Here is a 21,123-nt window from a genome sequence, read left to right as displayed (position 1 = left end):
AAGAGTTGCCTGATCCAGCCAGAGCAGATCGAATGTGTTTTGCACCTTACAGTTGCGGGCGCCACAGGCGGCGTCGAGGGGGGCAAACAGCAGCGCTCCAAGTCCGGCTCAACTCGTCCCATGTTCAGTCCGGGACCGACCCGTCCGCCGTTCCGCATACCGGAGTTCAAATGGTCCTACATACATCAGCGACTGTTGAGCGATGTCCTCTTCTCCCTGGAGACAGACATCCAAGTGTGGCGCAGTCATTCCACCAAGAGTGTCCTCGACTTTGTCAACTCCAGCGAGAATGCAATCTTTGTGGTCAACACGGTGCATCTGATATCCCAGCTGGCCGACAATCTGATCATTGCCTGCGGCGGACTTTTGCCGCTGCTCGCCAGCGCCACATCCCCCAATGTAAGTGCACAGGCTTAATGCAGCCGCCAATCTTCGAGCTAACGCACGGCATTTTTTCAGTCCGAGCTGGATGTGCTGGAGCCGACACAGGGCATGCCGCTGGAGGTGGCTGTGTCCTTTTTGCAGCGTCTGGTCAACATGGCCGATGTCCTGATCTTTGCCACCTCGCTGAACTTCGGCGAACTGGAGGCCGAGAAGAACATGTCCAGCGGCGGCATCTTGCGCCAGTGCCTGCGCCTCGTCTGCACCTGTGCCGTGCGCAACTGCCTCGAGTGCAAGGAGCGCACACGCTACAATGTGGGCGCCCTGGCACGCGATGTGCCCGGCGCGGCGCATCTGCAGGCGCTCATACGCGGCGCTCAAGCCTCGCCGAAGGTAAGCTGAGCACGGTTTCTCCTCTAACGCTTTACAACACTGTTTTCTCCTTACAATACTTGCAGAACATTGTGGAGTCAATCACCGGTCAATTATCGCCCGTCAAGGATCCTGAGAAGCTGCTCCAGGACATGGACGTCAATCGCCTGCGGGCCGTCATCTATCGCGATGTGGTAAGGCTCGTTAATTCAATTCCAGTCGTTCCACTTCCATTTGTATCATTCCAATTTGTTGCAATCAGTAGATAGTCGTTTAACTGTTTATTGTCTTTTGCCAGATATTTCATTACAAGCTGTTTCTTACTCACCCGTTTCAATTCCAGTTGTTTCACTCCGAGCTGTTCTAGTTAAATTTCTAATTTCCATACAATTCTCTCTTATAGTCTCTTAATTCCATTCACAATTGTTCCATATTCATCCGTTCCGTTGACAATTGTTTCATTCCCAGTTGTTTCAGTCAAGCATATTAATTTGCAAAAATTATTTGATCACTTAGATCTAACTCCTAACGATCCATTCAGTCCTAGATTCATTCCATTTCATTCCCAGTTGTTTCATTCCAAATTGTTCCAGTCTAGGTATAGACTTATTCATTTGATTGTAGTTCTCAGCCGTTCCATTACCGATTGTTTCATTTAAAGTTGTTCCATTATTTCAATTTCAACTCAATTCCCAGATGTTTCATTTCCACTTGTAACTCACACATGATCTGCTATCTCTCTCTTTCTCTTTTCTACATCTCTTGTCCATAGGAGGAAACGAAACAAGCGCAATTCCTATCGCTGGCCATCGTCTACTTTATCTCGGTGCTGATGGTATCCAAATATCGGGACATTTTGGAGCCACCCGCAGAGCCCCAAATTCAACGTCAATCCCCGGTGCTGCAGCGCAGCGCGGGCAGCGGTAAGTGTTAAACGTTAAGAGCTCTCGATCTAGGCCCATGAATAATGCGAACTACTCTCGTACCTAACGGCATTTGCCACGACTTACAACTAGCTTAAGTTGATATATGATATACTCTCGTCTACTCTTATCCTCGGGGGGTTTCTTTATTAAGTTTCCAGTTTCGAGTTTTCCATTTTGTGTTCGATTCGTTTCGCATTTCTCATGCGTTTAATTTGCATTTCTTAATTTGCGTTTGTCGCTTTGTCCTTTGTCTGTGTCTGCGTTTCTATTTCGGTTTCTATTTCTATTTCAGTTTCAGTTTCAGTTTCATTTCATTTCATTTCGTTTCACCTTACGTTTGCTGCACCAAAAGCTAAACATTCGTTTATTGGTTCTCTTTTCTGTCTAACTCTTTCGGTCTCTAGCTATGTATAAATGTTTCTCTCTCCGACTCTCTTTCTCTCTCTCTCTCTCTGTCTGACTCCTTCTCTCTCTCTCTCTGTTCTGTCAAATAAGATTTGCTTATTTTTTGTTTCATTTCTGCGTTCCATTTGATTATCTCCTTTTGTTATTTGTTTATACTTTTTGCTTTAACATTTTGTTGAGTCGAGTCTTTACATATGTTAATGGTAGAAGTTACTCACTGCCACTGGCCACTAGCAATCTTTAAAGAGCACCACTGCCGCGCCAGTAACGGCAGGCACCAACACCAGCAACACCACCACCACCACCACCACCAGCACCGCTACCACCACCACCACATGTTAGTATCATTCCAATGCAAGCAGTCTATAAGCGTGTGTGCGTGCGTGCGTGTGTGTGCGTGTGTGTGTGCGTGTGCGTGAGTGTGTGCGCACGTCCTCGACAAACTTGACCCACCAAGCAACCGCCCCACTCTGAATACGTACCACCTAATCATTAGCTTTAAGTACACTCATCAAGTCCATTGTTGGAGATATTCTTCAGTTCTTTTTGTGGTTATTTTCATTGTTCCGTTCTCTAAAAATTTCATTTCACGCTGCTTTTTCGGATTTATTGTACAAAAATAAACTACCAAAAATATACCAAAACAAAAAAAAAAATACTTATGTAATCTAATACCAAATTAAACGTAACAAAAATGCTCGCCACGTCACAAAAATCAATAAAAAAAAACAAACAAACAAAACTTCCCCACGCTCCCACCAACAATCCAACGCAACCCATTTTGCTCTCTCTGTGTGTGTGTGTATGTATGTATATGTGTATATATATACATTTGTGCATATATATGTATGATAACCCAACCCTGCCAACCCTGTCAACGACAACATTATAGAAGCCGCCAGCGCGCGTCCCTTGTTCCCGCAATGGTCGCACCACGTCTATCCGCAATTTCTGCCCGAGTCGCATCAAAATCATGTGAGCAACGTCTCAATACAACAGCAACAGCAGCAGCAGCAACAGCAGCAGCAACAACAGCAGCAGCAGCACTATTATCAACACCAGCAACATCAGCCCCACAATCACAGCCATCATCATATGACCGCTGCCTACTATCAGCATCAGCAACAGCAACAGCAGCAGCAGCAGCAGCAACAGCTGGGCAATATATCACCGCCGCCTCCGCTGGGCGGCACACACTCAACCAGCTCGTCGGCCAGTTCGACGGCCACGTCGCAGCCAGCGTCCAGCTCGTCGCTGTCCTCGCTGGCATCGCAGAGCCAGCAACAGGTGCCAGCCGCAGCAACATTGCATCGCCAGCAGCTGCACAAGCAGCAGCAACATTTTCATGCCCATCAGCCGCACTATGCGCTGATCAATGGCCACCAGCAGCAGCAGCAGCAGCAGCAGCAGCAGCAACAGCAGCAGCAGCTGCTTAATGGCAAGCACAACCATTATGGTGGTCAAGTGGAGAATGGCACCACTCTGGGCGGTGGGTATCATGCGCATCCACATGCCTATATGCGTGGCATTCAGCTGAATGGAGAGCAGCAGCAACAGCACCAGCAGCAGCAGCAGCAGCAGAATGGCCTGGGCGCTGTGGAGCTTCATCAGCATGCAGTTGGTGTTGGTGGAGCGCTGCTCAATGGGCATGCCAGCGGCAATGGCAACGGCAATATCAACAGCAGCAGCAGCAGCAACAGCAACAGTAACGGCAGCAGCAACGGCAATAATAACAACAACAACAACATCAACAGCAACATCAACATCAACATCAACATCAACAGCAGCAACATCAGCAACAACAGCAACAACAGCAACAATTTGCGCAATAATTTGCGCAATGGTGGAGCAGCAACAGCTGCTGCTGCTACTGCTGCTGCCGCTGGCGGCAACATGGGCATGGGCATGGGCATGGGCATGGGTATGGGTATGGGTATGAACATGAGCATGGGCATGGGCGTCGGAGTGGGCGTGGGCATGAACATGAGCGGCATGGGATTGAGCGATGGCAGCGTCAGCGGCGGCGTTGCTGCATACAAATCGAATGCCATCAATAACAATTATCGCTACAATGGACGCAACGCAAACGTAGCTGGCACCGGAACAGGTATCGCTCGTTATGAGTGTCGTAGTATGTAGTCTAATTCACGCTCTAACTAACTATTTAAACTTAATCTATCACTGTCTCTCTCTCTCTCTCTCTCTGTTAATATGTATATATATATATATCTATACTTGTGTAATTAGTTATTCTCTGTATCTATCTCTCTCTCTCTCTCTCTCTCTCTATCTATCTATATATATATATATATTTCTCTCTCTCTCTTTCTTAGTTTCCTTGTTGTTTTTTTTGTTTGTAACACACTTAAGTAATTTGTTGTTCACTGTTTCTTTACCGTTTCGTTCAGTTGCGTTTCATTCCATTTTGTTTTCATTCCGTTGCGTTCCGTTGCGTTGCGTTGCGTTGCTTTTACCCTCATTTCATACCATTTGCCTATCAATGTCTAGCTTTAGCTGTAGCTTCTATAAACTAGATTTGTCATATATACATATATATATATATATATATATATATATAGATATATACTCATCGATCTTCTCTCTCTCCCTCCCTTCCTCTCTCTCTCTCTATCTCTGTCACATACCCTGTTTCTCGCTCGCTCTTTCGATGTTTATATCTTTGAATCGAACTTTGCTTTTAATGCAAAAACTTTTGCGTGTGAGTGTGTGTGTATATAGGTGTGACTCAGTCTGTGTGTGTGTGTGTATCACAGTCCTGCATCTATATTAAACAATTGCCCGCAATTGTCTCTCAGTGTAAATTGGCATAATTACACGCACTCTCGTCTCTCTCTCCCCCTCTCGCTCGTTCGCTTTTTTTTTTTGTCGTCTCTCGTTTATTTTAAGCCTAATTTTAATTTAATTTCGATTGCATTTTTATCGGATTTTTAGTATTTCAATTGAGTTTAAAAATGGAATTTAATTTGCATTTATTGTATGCCATTTTGCGCTCATTTAATTCGATTTGAATTGCGAACGAACAAGTGCTCTGCCATCTGCTTGAATTAGTTTCTCTGTTCGCTTCATTTTTTCTGTTTCGAGCCCCAAAGTGAATTGAATTGAATTATTTAATCGATCGAAGCGGCCAAATGCCTCACTAATGCAGCATTCTATAATAATAACAATCCTCTTAGTTTCCTCCACCCGCTCCCTTTGTGCGGAAGTCATTCACTCCGACCCAAGCGTCCATTCACTGCAAACACATATCGCAGCGGGCCAAATGATGACCTCAAACTAGCTTCCTGCCTGCTCAATGCTTGGCGAAAGCAATTCTTATGCTTAACAGACAGCTCTATACATAGAGAAGTTCTAGTGGGAGTCGGCATCTGTCGAAATGAACATAACTCTTTGAATGCCAAAGATATGCTTGATGATTGGAATTATTCTGATTGCATCTAGATCTAGTTGGACATGGCATAGCTATTTGTAACCAATAAAATGCAAACATGTTTCTGATTGGAATTAATATGCTGATTGTATTAAGATAATTTCTAGTTGGAGTTGTCTTCTCTCGACATAATCAATCTGAATGGATTTTGTATTTGACAAATACATTTTAAATTGAATTTAATTGTAAACAAAAATGTCTAATAGCATAAGCGAAGAAATGTTGTATAACATGGTTGATTCTGATTGGACATCTGGTTCCTATGAGGAAGTTATAGTTGATAGGACTCATAATATATAAGTTATTTATAAGTTCTAACTGCAGTTCAAATCTATCCAAATAAACAGGTCTGCTTCAATGCCCTAGATACGCTAGATGAATATTATGATTCCAATTGAACTACGTAAATAATTCCCATTACATTTTGGTACATAGTTTCCAACTGGGACCTCTTCAAAGTCCCGTTGCACACATAAATCAAATTTATGAATACAAATATTCGAATAGAATTATTTTAGAATAGAAAAACATTTTATTTTTTAATTTGATTTCATTATTTAACGATTGTAGCGGGGTTATAAATATATATATATACCTCAAATTATATATATATATATATATATATTTATCTACATATATTTACATGAGTTTGTGCAGCTTTTACTGCTGTCGCTGCTGAACTGAATACCAAATTTTGTTGCACAGTGTTTCCGTTTGGTTAGCTCGATTAGAGCTTCGAGGCATCATTTTATAGTTTTGAATAAATCTCATTGAATTTTTTGACATTTGGCTGCACAATGCACAATTTACTTTTACACACACACGCATATGTGTGTGTGTATTTATTGTAAAACAATTTTATGTGATTTTAATGCCGCTTATGCAATTATATTGCTACGAAAGTCAATTATTTAATTGAAAGCTAAATTTGATTGGCTTTGTTTAAGTTATTTCTTGGCCAAAATGTTGATTCGATTTATGTTTTTGATATGAAAAGCGACGATTGCTAATTTCCAGTTGACAACGACAAAGACACGCATATGTGTGTGTGTGTGTGTGTGTGTGTTGTTGTGTGAGGTCATGCTGCGAAATGTTATCCATTTATGCTTTTAAAAAGTGCAATCTATCTTTGTTACTAGAGATAGCAGACACACACAGGGCACACACACAGGGCACACACACACAGACATGCAGTGCAGCCACAATGACAGCCATATTTTTGACACCGAGTCCTGTTGACGATGGGATTTTAGAGGAGCGGCAGCGCGGGCAGAGGGAGCTGCCCAGCGGCTGTTGCTCGTCATTTTCCTGTGCTGTCAGCACAATTTTCATTTCATTTATCTTCATTTTGTGCACAGGGCAGAGCGCGTCGCTAGACGCTGGCAAAGTTGCGTCTAATTCGATAATTTTCCATAGCATAAAAATGAATTAAAGGTATTTGCAGCATTTATTATTTTCGTAGACGGACGTGAAATATTGGGCCATAAAAAGTGGCGAACGACAGGCGGCACGCGTGCACTTTGCGCTTCCTCTTGCTCCCCTCCTCTTCATTCCCTTTTCGTTCTCTTGTTTTTTATTGCTGCCTGGACACACACACACAGAGAGAGAAAATTTTTTAATGGCAGCGACAAAAATGTAAATTAGTCGCAAAAAAATAAAGGCAGGCAAAGCCGAGCACGAATATAAATTATGTGACTGAGAAAGAGACAGGGAGAGCGAGGGACAGAGAGCAGCGATAGCCAGAGAGAGGGAGAGGGAGAGGGATAAGGAGCGGGCAGCAGCAGTTGCAGCAGCCGATAACACGTTTACAATGTTGAAACAAAAGTAATTTGTGGCCAGCACATAATTCTCTCCAACTCTATATGTGTGTGTGTGTGTGTGTGTGTGTGTGTGAAAAATCGCCACACTGGGAAATTATTACAAATTAAGCAGACGAGCGTGAGGCGAGAGGCAGCAAAAAAGTGTAGCATACTTAACAGCGCCGGACATAAATTTCAATTAAGACATTAAGCAACACTGAAAAGCAGTGTTGGCCAGCGCTGACCACAGTCCAGGCAATTCGCTAATGAGCCGGCTAAAGGCCCCACCTGCAAATACGTTTTGTCTATCCAGATTGCATTATGTGTGTCCATGAGACAGATTCGAGCAGCAACTGCTGCTGCTGCTGCTGCTGCGGCTGCTGCAATTCAATGGTCGAACAAAAGGCTTAAGCCCCAGCTATAGCTATAGCACTCATAAAACCTTACAAATATCAAAATTACTAACCAACAAAGTTTGGTCTAGAGGCGTGGCAGAGGGGCAGCAGGCAGCAATGTGAATTAGGAATTCAAATGACCAGCCAAAACAGCAGCTGCGGCAGCTGCGTGCACAATGCAGAAGATATGAGAGAGAAGGGGAGGCAGGGGGAGGCAGAGATTGAGCTAGCAGATTAGTTTCCAGCACTTTAGCTGCCATAAAAAAACAGTAGCAAATGCTGTTGAAAGCAGTTGCTAACTATTAAGCTATGCAATCTCTCCCGCTGCCGCCCTCTCTCTGTGTTCGTTTCTCATTTTGGTCAGCTTGTGTCCTTGCAGTTGCCCATGTGTGTCTGTCTGCCTGTGTGTGTGTGTGTGTGTGTGTGCTTAGGTATGCAAATTTGAGCTCTTGAACATCAACTACATGCAGTCAAAGCCATTTGACTAATTAATGCAAAACTCAAACAATTTCCACACCTCAAAAGTGTCAGGCAACTAGAACATTGCTTTCTCCCTCTCTCTCTCCCTGCCTCTGCCTCTCAAGTACCATAATAAATTGTCAAGTTTTTCAGGCACTTTGAATGGCTTTGGCCTTTAGCCCAACAGATTAAGTTGCTCATTCGTTAAGACCTTCGATGATGTCATAAAAATATGTCTAAACTGTCTGCTGACAGGCAGTTTTGATAGCTACTTTAACGTGCTGCTGTTTGCATTCAACTGCCTGTCAGCACTTGACAATTGGTTGAGTCTGTTTTCGCATATGTGGCAACACCAGCAGGTGCTGCCACTTGCTTTGTATAAAAATCTAATTGGAATCGATATTTGTTAAGGATCATAAACTATGCTGACCTGAAGAATCGATACTCTCATCTCACTTACATCGGCTGTCAGGCCTGGCAGATACTTTTAACATCTTGTTATCAAATATCGCAGCTTTGACAGCTATTTTAACATGCTGCTGCTTACCTGTCAGCACTTGACAGTGGCAACACCCGCAGGTCTGTTTAGAATCGGGACTTGTGACTGACCCCAAGAAGTAGCGAAGCTCTCTTCTTGCCTCCAGTTCAACTACTCTCCCCTTATCTATATACAACATATATTATAGCTTAACGTATTTAGCAGATATTTTTGTACTTCTTTTTATTTAGTTTTGTCTACTCGTCACAGAGCCATTGATGTAACTGTTAGAGAACTATATGAATTGCTTAAACACTTTTGGTTTTCTTTTCGTGCCTAATCAAACGTAATGAATATATGAATTTGCTTTCTATCTAGATTCTATTTATATATGTATACTTTGATATGTATGTAAACATGTCTGTACTCATCGATTTAATGTGATCTCGTCTCTCTTCCGGTGCAGGCGGTCGTCAGATTCAGGACAGCGACTACGAGATCATCGTCGTCGATGAGAACAATCCGTCGGTGCTCGCTGATAACGATTCCCACTCGAGTGGCCCGCCGTCCATAAAGGTGAGTAGTGCTCTATGGCTCAAGGTGTGTGTGTGTGTGTGTGAGTGTGTGAGTGTGTGAGTGATGGGGCGACAAGCTCAGTTCGATTCCAGCTCACTTTGCATGAAGACAGTTTCGCAACGTCACTTTAGATGAATGAAAACTCTGCTCTCACAGTTTGTAGCTGAGAAAGAGATGCGTGTGTGTGTGGCTGAGTGTATGTTTAGCTTAGTATTAAGTTCAATGAACAAAAACGATGAAAAAGCAGAAGAAGAAGCTGTGAAGCCAATTCATTTGCATGTTTTTCTTATCAAATCAAAACACTAAAACGATGCAAATCAATCAAAACAAAATGTCACAGGCTCATAATAATAATAACAACAACAACAACAACAAGAACAACAACAACAACAACACTAAGACAACAACCGCAACAACAACAACAACAACAACAACTGTAAAATCAACTAAAGATTCAATTAAAATTCAACAACAACCATTGTCACCTCCCAAGCCAATGGTTCCACAGAAATTGCCAAAGGTAAAAGTAAAACCAAACCAAAAAAAATACTGCAACTATCAATTTGCAACAATTTGACAACAACAACAACAACAATTGAAGTCAACTCACCTCACACACACACACACACACACACTTACACACACACATATACGTACAAACAACCACATTCGTACCGCTGTCAATCACATCTTGTTGCACTCAAAGTAAATTTTAAAAAAATACCAAAAATACCAAAAAAATACCAAAAATACCAAAATGTGAATTCGGCATGCCAAACTCCAAATACCCTTGCAGAAACAAGCAATGAGCTTTCATCGGTCAGAGAGAAGAAAAGTAGGGAAAAAAAAGAAAAGCGAGGAAAATTTGTAGTTGGAAATTTGATATAAGCGAAAAGCAATTACCTCTTAGAGTTTACTGAAGCCGAACGAAGCAGCTCAATTAAGTGGCTAGTTGCGAAAAGTTGTTAAGGGATAAGCAAAACAATAAGTTACAGCTGATCCCAGCGGCTATTGGGGCATAAAGAGAAGCGCGCACAACAGCAGCAAGCAACAAAAGTATTAAATCATAACTCAGGCTGAGGCAACAAACAAATGCATTGAAGCAAACCAGCTAGAAGCTAGAGAGAGAGAGACAGAGAGAGCAGTAAACATAATTAGCTGTGAAGTGAAAAACGTAGTGAAGCGAGAAGCGTAGTTAAGTGCAAGCCAAGGTGCTTCTTAGAACTGGACAGAGCAAAGAGCCAACAAGCTACTTGCCGTCAAAGCAAAAGAAGTAGGCAAATCCAAGGGAAGCGACGTGCGACGTTAAGTGTACAGCAAAGCAGTCGATAAGCCGTTCCATTAAGGAAAGAAGCTACAAATTAGGTATAGTTATAGGCTTTAATTTGAGTTGAGAAGAGAGAAGCTTAGGTAAGGGAAACTGAACTAAAAACTAAGCCGAAGGAAAGAAGCAACCAGCAACAAGACATTCCATTACGTAGAGAAGCAACAAGAAAAGCAAAAGGAGAAGCATTAATAATAACAAAGTAAGTTAAGAAGAGAGAAGCGTAGTGAAGAATAACCTAAAGCATGTTAAAGCAGAGATAAAAAGAAAGGAAGCAACAATTTAGGTAAAGGAAGAAGCTTTAATAGCTAAGCAAACTGAGAAGAGAGAAGCGTAGTGCAGAACAAAGGAAGGCTAGGTAAAGCAGAGAGTTACAGGAAAGAAGCAACAAGTTAGATAAAGGAAGAAGCTTAAACAATAGCTAAGCAAACTGAGAATGCAGAATAAAGAAAGGCTAGATAAAGCAGAGAGATGAAGGAAAGAAGCCACAAGTTAGGTAAAGAAAGAAGCATGAATAATGCCAAAATAAGTATAGAAATCACAGAGAAGGGAGAAGCATAGCACGCAAAGCAGTAGACGAATGGCTTCTCCAGCAAAGCAAACAGCTCCACACCAAAATGCAAAAACGACAAATTAAATAAAGCGGGAAGCACGAAGTGAATGCAATTCAATCAGAGAGGGAGAGGGAGAGAGAGAGAGAGAGAGAGAGAGAGAAGCGAGAAGCACTTAATGGAAATTTGCTTGCCTAATCAATATTTAAATGCAGATCAAATTTGGCTTCAATTCATATATTCATGAATGTGTCAATTGCTCAGCAAATAATTGAATGATTAAAGCTCTCTGCAAGGCTATTATGGAATGCAGCTCGTATGCAAGATATATATATATATATATATATATATATATATATTCATATATAATTGAGGAGTTCATAACGTTTATTGACATTTCGTGCGTTAATTAGTGCACAGACCACGCCCACAGGCCAGCAGCACACAGAGCACACAAATCATGTGAAATTTATTTTACTTTTGTTGGCATTGGCATATCGCACAACTTTGTTGCTTTTGTTCAGTTCAGTGTGGATGAAACATGTTTTCCACAGTTTTTAAATCGATTTTTCATATTGTTTTCCCACACACTCCCACACCCACTCCCCCTCCCTCTCTCTCTGTAACTGCTCTCGTTTGTTTGTCAATTTGTGATTTAATTTCTTTACTTTTGTGGCCTAACCAAATGTGACATTGCATAATTGCAACGGCAAATGCAACGGCAAATGCAACGACAACGACAACGACAACGACAACGGCATTGACTAACTGAGCCGAGCTGAGCCGTGCGCATTAACGCAATCAATATTGCAGCACTGGGCCAATGCGTCACTGAATCATGCAATCAATTAACCAACACAATGCAACATTCTGCCCTCAATGCGCTCTGTCAGGTGGAACATTTCAAATGCAACTTATCTGTCAGACTTACGGCTGACCACACAACTAATCGCCTATGCCCATGCTGCACGAGATAAGCTCGACAAATTAACTTTAAGGCGATGCAGATTCCGACACTGTCTTTAAGTGATCTAATTAGCTGAAGATTTGCCTGGCTTGCAGGGAGAAACTTGAAGCTCTAAAGTATGTCGAGCGTGTAGTCAATCATATTAAGCAAAATAACTATGTTGAGAGCTACAAAGTATACGAATTTTTGAGCGGACTATGTCCGCTATGCGGACTGTCCTTCCGACTGTCTGTCTACCTGTCCGTCTACCTGTCTGTCTGCCAGTCATTCCAGCTGCTGTTATTCATTCCCGCAATGATTCTTCCGCTTAGCCCTTACCCTTATGACTCCATGAAATCATTTGATCTGCTGCTAAGTGCTCTGTGAAACCTCTGTGAAGTCTGCTTAGCTACAACTTGTTGTACAGGGCATTTGTAGGTCGCGCATACCCCTTTTTTTTGCTTATTTTTTTGTTGCTTGTTTTCGTTGAGCTTTGTTTGATTTGGCAAAAAGAAAAGGGAATACAAATTGAATTGCAATTAAATGCAATCAATAAATCATTAGGCAATCTCAGCGGAAGTCCGCGCCTACACGCATTCCACGCACACACACACTCGCACTCGCACTCGCACACACACACACACACACCCTCGCACACAGGCAGAACACTCAAGTTTGATTTGGCTGCGTGCGCCACGTGATTTGCTGTGTGTCTCATGGATTTGTTTGTATGTTTCTTGTGATTTATGTATGTTAATGTCAATGTATATGGTATGCAATTAGTGTTACAAACTAGAATAAGAGCACACGCACGCACACACACACACGCACACACACACACACTGAGCCACTTTCATTGTGCGGCAGTCACGACGTGCCGTCTTCCGGTTTTGGGTTCTTAATGAACTGCTTGCATTATTAATATAGCAAATCCTGCTCTGCTCGCGTAGCAAGCTCTTGCTATACTCCACACACACACGAACAGTTAATCATGTAGCTCACACACACACACACACACACACTTGATGCTGTGTGTGTGTTTTGTGTATTCAATTTTTGGCCACAAGTGAAATTCCAGCCAAACAAAAGGCGATGGATTTTAGTTGCTGCACAAACGTTCAAGGGGATGTGCAGCATATTGCGTAGGCGCAACAGCTGCCACACACACGCACTCGCACACACACACACACATGGAAACAGCTGTGTTAACACCTACTATACCCATTTCTGCTCTGCATTTGTGCTTGACAGTTGACATTTGTCAAACGCTTTAACAAATTCTGTCATATGGCTAACCGTTCCATAACCTGCCTGCTGAGTCCTTGCTCCGGCCACTCCCCATAGCCGTCTGTCCGTTATGTCCGTTTCGGCTAATGCTTTTCGGATGAGCTGAGTTACGTAATAGCAAAATTTGTTTAAGCGTGAGCGCAAGAGAGAGCTGGAGGGGGGAGGGAGAGCTTTGGATTGCCTTTTATGCAAATCACGGCCAGACAGGGGCTGCATGGAGGGAGGTGGATGGGGCAGGCTCCTATATAGATCTGTAGATAGCGTTTCGTGCGTGGCGTTGACAAATGCATGTGTTGACAAGAACGTGGAGAGGACGTGGCTGGTCAACAGGATTTGGGCGGCGGCTGAGCTTTACTTTGCGCACTGGAGCTTTGATTTATTGTTCGGGGTGCATAATTAATGTGCAAATGATATCAAAACGCACACACACAGACAGACAGACAGACAGACAGACAGACAGACAGACAGACAGACAGACAGACAGACAGACAGACAGACACACACACACACGCGCACACACACTCATAAACATTGAACTAAAGTCTAGTGCTGCACAGCTATAATAACCGATAGCTATCGATAACCGATAATCTATCGATGCTTCACGCTGCTTAGCAATCGATTATCGAAACCTATCGACTATCGAAATCATTAAAATGTAGACCATAGACTAACTTCGACTACTGCTTCAGACAGTCATCGCTTATTAATATATCGATCACTAATCGAGTTGTATATGCACATTTATCGACTATCGATAGCAGCACCAAGCACTATAAATTAGCTTTGCAGCGCTAGTCAGGCCACTAGCACCAGTCACACTCAACTCGCACCACTCTAACCCGTCCACTGAACTCCTCACCCACCTGAGCACAAACGCTTAAGCCCTGGCTTTCCCCTCTGCTTAATATATATATATATGTACATGTATATGTTTGTTTGTTATGCTTATCTAATCCTTGAACCGTTTAGAGCGTGGACTCGGATGTGGTGTCGCTGAACATGAACTCGACAGAAAACGAGGTGCCCGAGGTGGAGTCGTCCAGCGACATTTTGGCCGACGATCACAAGCCGAACAACTCGAACGACGAGAGCTGGACGGATGTCAATCTGAATGAGGACGCAGCTGTGCAGGCGGCAGCCAGTGCAGGACTCGTTGTCGGCCTCGTGGATGCCAGCGACAGTGCCAAGCATGAGCAGCATCAGCAGCAGCAGCAGCAACAGCAGCAGCAGCAGCAGCAACAGGGAGTTTCCCGTCTGGGCATGGGCGTGGGCAGTGAGCGTGGGGATAAGCCCGATTCGGAGATATCGGTGGTGCGTGTGCCGGATGGTTATGGTGTGGGTGGTGCAGGCGTGGCCGCTGGCGGTGCCGGCAATGCGAACACCGTGCCCGGCACACAGCAGCAGCAGCAGCAGCAGCAGCGCACGCGACCCGATGAGCTGCCCATGAAGCCGCCGGCGCTGGTTGCCCAGCTGCCGCTGACGACGCCGTCGCGGGAGGCAAGCCTCACGCAGAAGCTGGAGATAGCTCTGGGTCCTGTGTGTCCGCTGCTGCGCGAAATAATGGTGGACTTTGCGCCCTTCCTCTCCAAGACGCTGGTCGGATCGCACGGCCAGGAGCTGCTGATGGAGGGCAAGGGTCTAACCACCTTCAAGAACTCCCATTCCGTTGTGGAGCTGGTCATGCTGCTCTGCTCGCAGGAGTGGCAAAACAGCTTGCAGAAGCATGCCGGCCTCGCCTTCATTGAGCTAATCAACGAGGGCCGCCTGCTCTCCCATGCCATGAAGGATCACATTGTGCGCGTGGCCAACGAGGCTGAGTTCATACTGAATCGCATGCGCGCCGACGATGTGCTGAAGCACGCCGACTTTGAGTCGCAGTGCGCCCAGACGCTGCTGGAGCGGCGCGAGGAGGAGCGCATGTGCGATCACCTGATCACAGCCGCACGCCGTCGAGACAACGTCATCGCCAGCCGACTATTGGAGAAGGTGCGCAACATCATGTGCAATCGCCATGGCGCCTGGGGCGATGCCAATGGCATTGGCTCCATTACCAGCTCGCTAACAGCGACCGTTGGCCCGCTGGCGAAGGCCACCTACTGGAAGCTGGACGCCTGGGAGGATGATGCTCGTCGTCGCAAGCGCATGGTGCAGAATCCGCGTGGCTCTTCGCATCCGCAGGCCACGCTAAAGGCGGCACTGGAGAACGGTGCACCGGAGGATGCCATCTTGCAGACACGCGACGAGTTCCACACGCAGATTGCGGTGTCCCGGGCGCATCCGTCGTCCCAGCACAACAGCGAGCTGTTGGACGATGCCGAGCTGCTCATTGAGGATCGCGAACTCGATCTGGATCTGACCGGACCCGTCAATATCAGCACCAAGGCGCGTCTGATAGCGCCGGGACTGGTGGCGCCCGGCACTGTTTCGATTACCAGCACCGAGATGTTCTTCGAGGTGGACGAGGATCATCCAGAGTTTCATAAGATCGATGCCGAGGTGCTCAAGTACTGTGACCATCTCCACGGCAAATGGTACTTTTCCGAGGTGCGAGCCATTTTCTCGCGTCGCTATCTGCTGCAGAACGTGGCGCTGGAGATCTTTTTGGCCAGCCGCACCTCCATTCTGTTCGCCTTTCCCGATCAGCATACCGTCAAGAAGGTGATCAAGGCGCTGCCACGCGTGGGCGTCGGCATCAAGTATGGCATACCGCAGACTCGGCGAGCCTCGATGATGTCGCCCCGCCAACTGATGCGAAACTCGAACATGACCCAGAAATGGCAGCGACGCGAAATCTCCAACTTTGAGTACTTGATGTTCCTCAACACGATCGCCGGCCGCACATACAACGATCTGAACCAGTATCCGATCTTTCCCTGGGTGCTAACCAATTACGATTCGAAGGACCTGGACCTTAGCCTGCCCTCCAACTATCGTGATCTGTCGAAGCCGATTGGCGCACTAAATCCATCGCGCCGCGCCTACTTTGAGGAGCGCTACGAGAGCTGGGACAGCGATACGATTCCGCCATTCCACTACGGCACCCACTACTCGACCGCCGCCTTCACTCTCAACTGGCTGGTGCGTGTGGAGCCATTCACGTCCATGTTCCTGGCGCTGCAGGGTGGCAAATTCGATTATCCGGATCGACTGTTTTCGTCCGTTTCCCTAAGCTGGAAGAACTGCCAGCGCGACACGTCCGATGTCAAGGAGCTGATACCCGAATGGTATTTCCTGCCGGAGATGTTCTACAATGCGTCCGGCTACAGGCTGGGACATCGCGAGGATGGCGCCCTGGTGGATGACATCGAGCTACCCCCTTGGGCCAAGACCCCCGAGGAGTTTGTGCGCATCAATCGCATGGCTCTCGAATCGGAGTTCGTCTCCTGCCAGCTGCATCAGTGGATCGATCTGATATTCGGCTACAAGCAGCGCGGACCAGAGGCGATCCGGGCCACCAACGTGTTCTACTATCTCACCTACGAGGGCAGCGTCGATCTCGATGGTGTGCTCGATCCGGTGATGCGCGAGGCAGTCGAAAATCAAATACGCAACTTTGGCCAAACGCCCAGCCAGCTGCTAATGGAGCCGCATCCACCGCGCAGCTCGGCCATGCATCTATCGCCCATGATGTTCAGTGCCATGCCCGAGGATCTGTGCCAGATGCTCAAGTTCTATCAAAATTCGCCCATCATACACATCTCGGCCAACACGTATCCGCAGCTATCGCTGCCATCCGTCGTCACGGTGACCGCTGGCCATCAGTTTGCGGTGAATCGCTGGAACTGCAACTACACCGCATCCGTCCAGAGTCCAAGCTATGCTGAATCGCCGCAGTCGCCTGGCTCCAATCAGCCGCTAACCATTGATCCAGTGCTGGGTAAGTCCACCTGTGCTAACTGTACTTGCCCACCTCGACTCTATCGGTTCCTCCTCTGCCTCTCCCTCTCCCTCTCTCTGGGTGCTTCTTTGCAGCTGTGCATGGCACCAACAACAACAGCCATGCGGTGAGCCGTCGTCATTTGGGCGATAACTTTAGCCAAATGCTTAAGATTCGTTCCAATTGCTTTGTGACCACCGTGGACAGTCGCTTTCTCATTGCCTGCGGCTTCTGGGACAACAGTTTTCGTGTGTTTGCCACAGAGACAGGTGAGTGTTCTCTCTCGCTCACTCGCTCCTTCCGTAGGACCCTATCCTTACACTGTTCTATGTGCATTTTGTATCCTTAGCGAAAATCGTGCAAATCGTCTTTGGGCACTTCGGCGTCGTCACGTGCATGGCTCGCAGCGAGTGCAACATTACCTCGGATTGCTACATAGCTTCCGGTTCAGCGGATTGCACGGTGCTGCTCTGGCACTGGAATGCCCGCACCCAGAGCATCGTCGGCGAGGGAGACGTGCCCACGCCACGTGCCACTCTGACGGGTCACGAGCAGGCTGTCACCTCGGTAGTCATCAGCGCAGAGCTCGGACTAGTTGTGTCGGGTTCAACGAGTAAGTTCAGTACGCTGCCAAAACTAAACACAAGCTAACGCACATTATCCCACTCTTTCCCTCGATTCTCTTTCTCTCTCCTGCTCTTGCTAGACGGCCCTGTCTTGATACATACAACTTTCGGTGACTTGCTGCGCTCGCTGGATCCGCCCGTCGACTTCCACTCGCCGGAGCTGATAACCATGTCGCGCGAGGGCTTCATAGTCATCAACTATGACAAAGGCAATGTCGCGGCCTACACCATCAATGGCAAGAAGCTGCGCCACGAGACACACAACGACAATCTGCAGGTAGGTCGCAAGCGAGTCGAGACTCTATTTACAGCTGCTTGATTTCGCACTCTCTCCCTCTTTTTCTCCCTCCCTCTCTCTCTCTCTCTCTGGTTTTGCAGTGCATGCTGCTCTCGCGCGATGGCGAGTATCTGATGACTGCCGGAGATCGCGGCATTGTCGAGGTGTGGCGCACTTTCAATCTGGCGCCGCTCTATGCCTTCCCCGCCTGCAATGCGGGCATACGCTCGCTGGCTCTCACTCACGATCAGAAGTAAGTACTTTGGGTCGGGACTAGGGGCTATTGAATTACCACTTAACAATCTCCATGTGCTCTGTCTTTCTCTCTCCCTTTCTTTCTCTCTTCACTCCCTCGCTCTCTCTTCTCGACAGGTATTTGCTCGCTGGCTTGTCAACTGGTTCGATCATTGTGTTCCACATTGACTTCAATCGCTGGCACCATGAGTACCAGCAGCGCTACTAAGCCGCAGAGCGCGAGCGAGAGGCGAACGGCACGGCACGACGCGGCACGAACAGCTGAATCAAAAGGAGAAAGAGAAACGCAGCCAGCTTGGGCAGGCAAGTGCAATTGCAATGGCTGCAGAGAGCGCAACGATGTATTTAGGTGCAGAGATACGAGTATTTGTTTGTTTGTTTGTATTTTGAGTTTCGGTTTTCGATCGATAGACATTTACAATTCTAGGCTAGTAAGCAAACGAAACTATATATTTTTTTTTGTCTAGTATTACTTAACGTATAGCATATATATATTACTAGTACGTTGGTGTGCCAGTCACAGTCAAAACACATTTTTTTACTAGTTATACGGCGTCTAGTTGACTAAGTTACAGCAATGACACAAGCGAACGGCGAACGTGAAACAAATACAAAGCAAATTATTGAGAAAACACAACAAGCAATCGGCTTAAGTTGAGTAGTTTTAATAAGTATGGAAAACTCTATGAAAACAAAGTAAATCTAAATGACAAGTTAGTGTTTATAAAACGCAATTAGCAGTTAAGAAAAACTAAAAAAAATTAACTCTCTGAAATAAATTTAAATAATAATAATAATAAATAAATAATACAAATAAAAAAATAATAAAAATAATAATAATAATGTAGCAAAAGTTCTCACAAAAATAAATAAACACAAAATCAAAGCAAGAGGAACGCTTCGAAATTGAAAATAAAACGAAACGAAACGAAACGAAACGAGACGTGACGAGGTGAAGTGAAACAAAAGAAGAAACATGAAAACAAAGAAACGAAACCAAGTGGCCAAATGTATGAAAGAGATAAAAGCGAGAAGCACGAAGCGAGAAGCGAACAGCATTAGCGAACTGCTAACAGACGAAAAAGAGAGAAGCCAATTTTTTAAATAATTATACATATATACATATATACATATATATATATATATATATATATGTATGTACATACATGCATGCAATGCTTGAGCCAACTAGCTTGAGCTAGTGACGTCACAACAGAGTCACAAGAGATGATGCCGAATGCCTGGGCAATAGATGCGAAGCCAGCAGCGAGCAGCGCGCATGAAGTTCGCGATATTTTAATAATAAAATGAAACAAAAACAAAAACAAAACTCAACTAGTTCAAGATTTAAACTAACTCAAAATGATAAACTCAAGCTAAACAACTAAACATTTATCAACACTGCTAAAAGCTAATTATGAATACTTAACAAAATAAATATTGCATACGCAACTTAGCAACGCTGGCCGAAAGAAAGATTACGCATACGCCACGTAGCACAGCACATTCAACACACACACCCACACACATACCCAGACACCCTTGGCAAATATTATTGAAATTGTTTCTTTCTCCTTTTGCCACTTTACAACACTGTTTATTGCGTCCAAGCAAGCTACACATTTTGTTTGCTTAAAAACGAACCTTAACCTTCCTTGAAACCTTTAACACATACGTCCAACTTATATATACATATATATAATTCCTGATTAGCTTTTATTGTGCATCTATACATACATGCATCAATATGTATATGAAATGCTTATGGTTGTCTGCAAGACACGCAGCGCAGCTGGAAATCGAGTCCGCAATGAGCTATAGGCCACACACACAAAGAAAGAGAGAGGTAGAGGGATTTCCGGCTGTTGCTGCGCATATTAATACTTGATTCTTGTTACCTTTGTCTTCTTTATTCCATATTAGTTATGATGCAAAGATATATAGTTTACCTCTCCCAAAATAATAAAAGCAAAAATCCATCCAAGTTGACATTTGCACTTAAAAAAGGAGGAGAAGTGAAAAGAAATGAAATTTAGATTTGTACATACATCTAGTTACACACCTACACATACACATATACATACATATGCATATACATATACATATACATATACATATACATATAGAAACGTATATATGATATGACAAATACAAGAGAGAGCTCTGTGTAGACAGCTAAATGAACATTCGGTTGTAATAATGGCCCCGCCCTCCGCCAACCTCTGCCCCCTTGTAGCCCCTACCTGCACGCTCGAAAAGGCCACAATCAAAGCATAAAACAAAAACAAAACAAAAAAATAATAAAGCCAAAAAAAATATTAAAAACTAAATTGAAAAAGTCGACAAAAAAAACTTATGAGAACGCTAACCAAATGATAAGCCCACGAAATTCTAGATGTTTGTTGTGTTGTGTAGTAAAAAAAATAATAATAATAAAATCTAAACAAATATAATAATTAAAATATTACAAAAAAAATAAATAAAAAAATATATTTTTAATTCAAATTCAATTATAAAATGTTTTTTTTTTTTTTTTGAGATATTCTTACACTTATCAACTGACTAATGCATCCATCCAAAATTTTATGTACTTAAAGTGGAACTTTAATGCAGCTCGAAATGCTTGCGAAACATTTAACGAACATAATGCGATTTAATTATGCTAATTAATTAATATATAATTGCAATTTAACGAAACGTATTTTTGACTGTTTTTATTTAATTAAGAGTGTGCATGT

General features: G+C 44.5%; 1 protein-coding gene across 4 annotated transcripts in view; it reads left to right on the top strand.

The window, feature by feature from the left end:
- LOC111597365 (neurobeachin) overlaps window positions 1–19,128 on the top strand; it is a 64,538-nt gene extending 45,410 nt beyond the window's left edge. For all 4 annotated transcript variants that reach the window (XM_030224084.1, XM_030224083.1, XM_030224082.1 and 1 more), the window contains 11 exons: window positions 53–399; window positions 460–774; window positions 840–947; window positions 1,526–1,676; window positions 9,130–9,239; window positions 14,320–17,227; window positions 17,323–17,496; window positions 17,577–17,840; window positions 17,934–18,130; window positions 18,232–18,383; window positions 18,503–19,128. In XM_030224084.1, the coding sequence (XP_030079944.1) occupies window positions 53–399; window positions 460–774; window positions 840–947; window positions 1,526–1,676; window positions 9,130–9,239; window positions 14,320–17,227; window positions 17,323–17,496; window positions 17,577–17,840; window positions 17,934–18,130; window positions 18,232–18,383; window positions 18,503–18,593 (4,817 nt within the window). In that variant the 3' untranslated portion in view covers window positions 18,594–19,128. The remainder of the gene's footprint in view (window positions 1–52; window positions 400–459; window positions 775–839; window positions 948–1,525; window positions 1,677–9,129; window positions 9,240–14,319; window positions 17,228–17,322; window positions 17,497–17,576; window positions 17,841–17,933; window positions 18,131–18,231; window positions 18,384–18,502) is intronic.
- The last annotated feature ends 1,995 nt before the right edge of the window (window positions 19,129–21,123 follow it).

The sequence above is a fragment of the Drosophila hydei genome, unplaced genomic scaffold (assembly GCF_003285905.1).
Source record: "Drosophila hydei strain 15085-1641.00,03,60 unplaced genomic scaffold, DhydRS2 tig00000355-arrow-arrow-pilon, whole genome shotgun sequence".
In the NCBI taxonomy this organism is placed as follows: domain Eukaryota; kingdom Metazoa; phylum Arthropoda; class Insecta; order Diptera; family Drosophilidae; genus Drosophila; species Drosophila hydei.
This window is presented reverse-complemented; position numbering and strand designations above follow the sequence as displayed.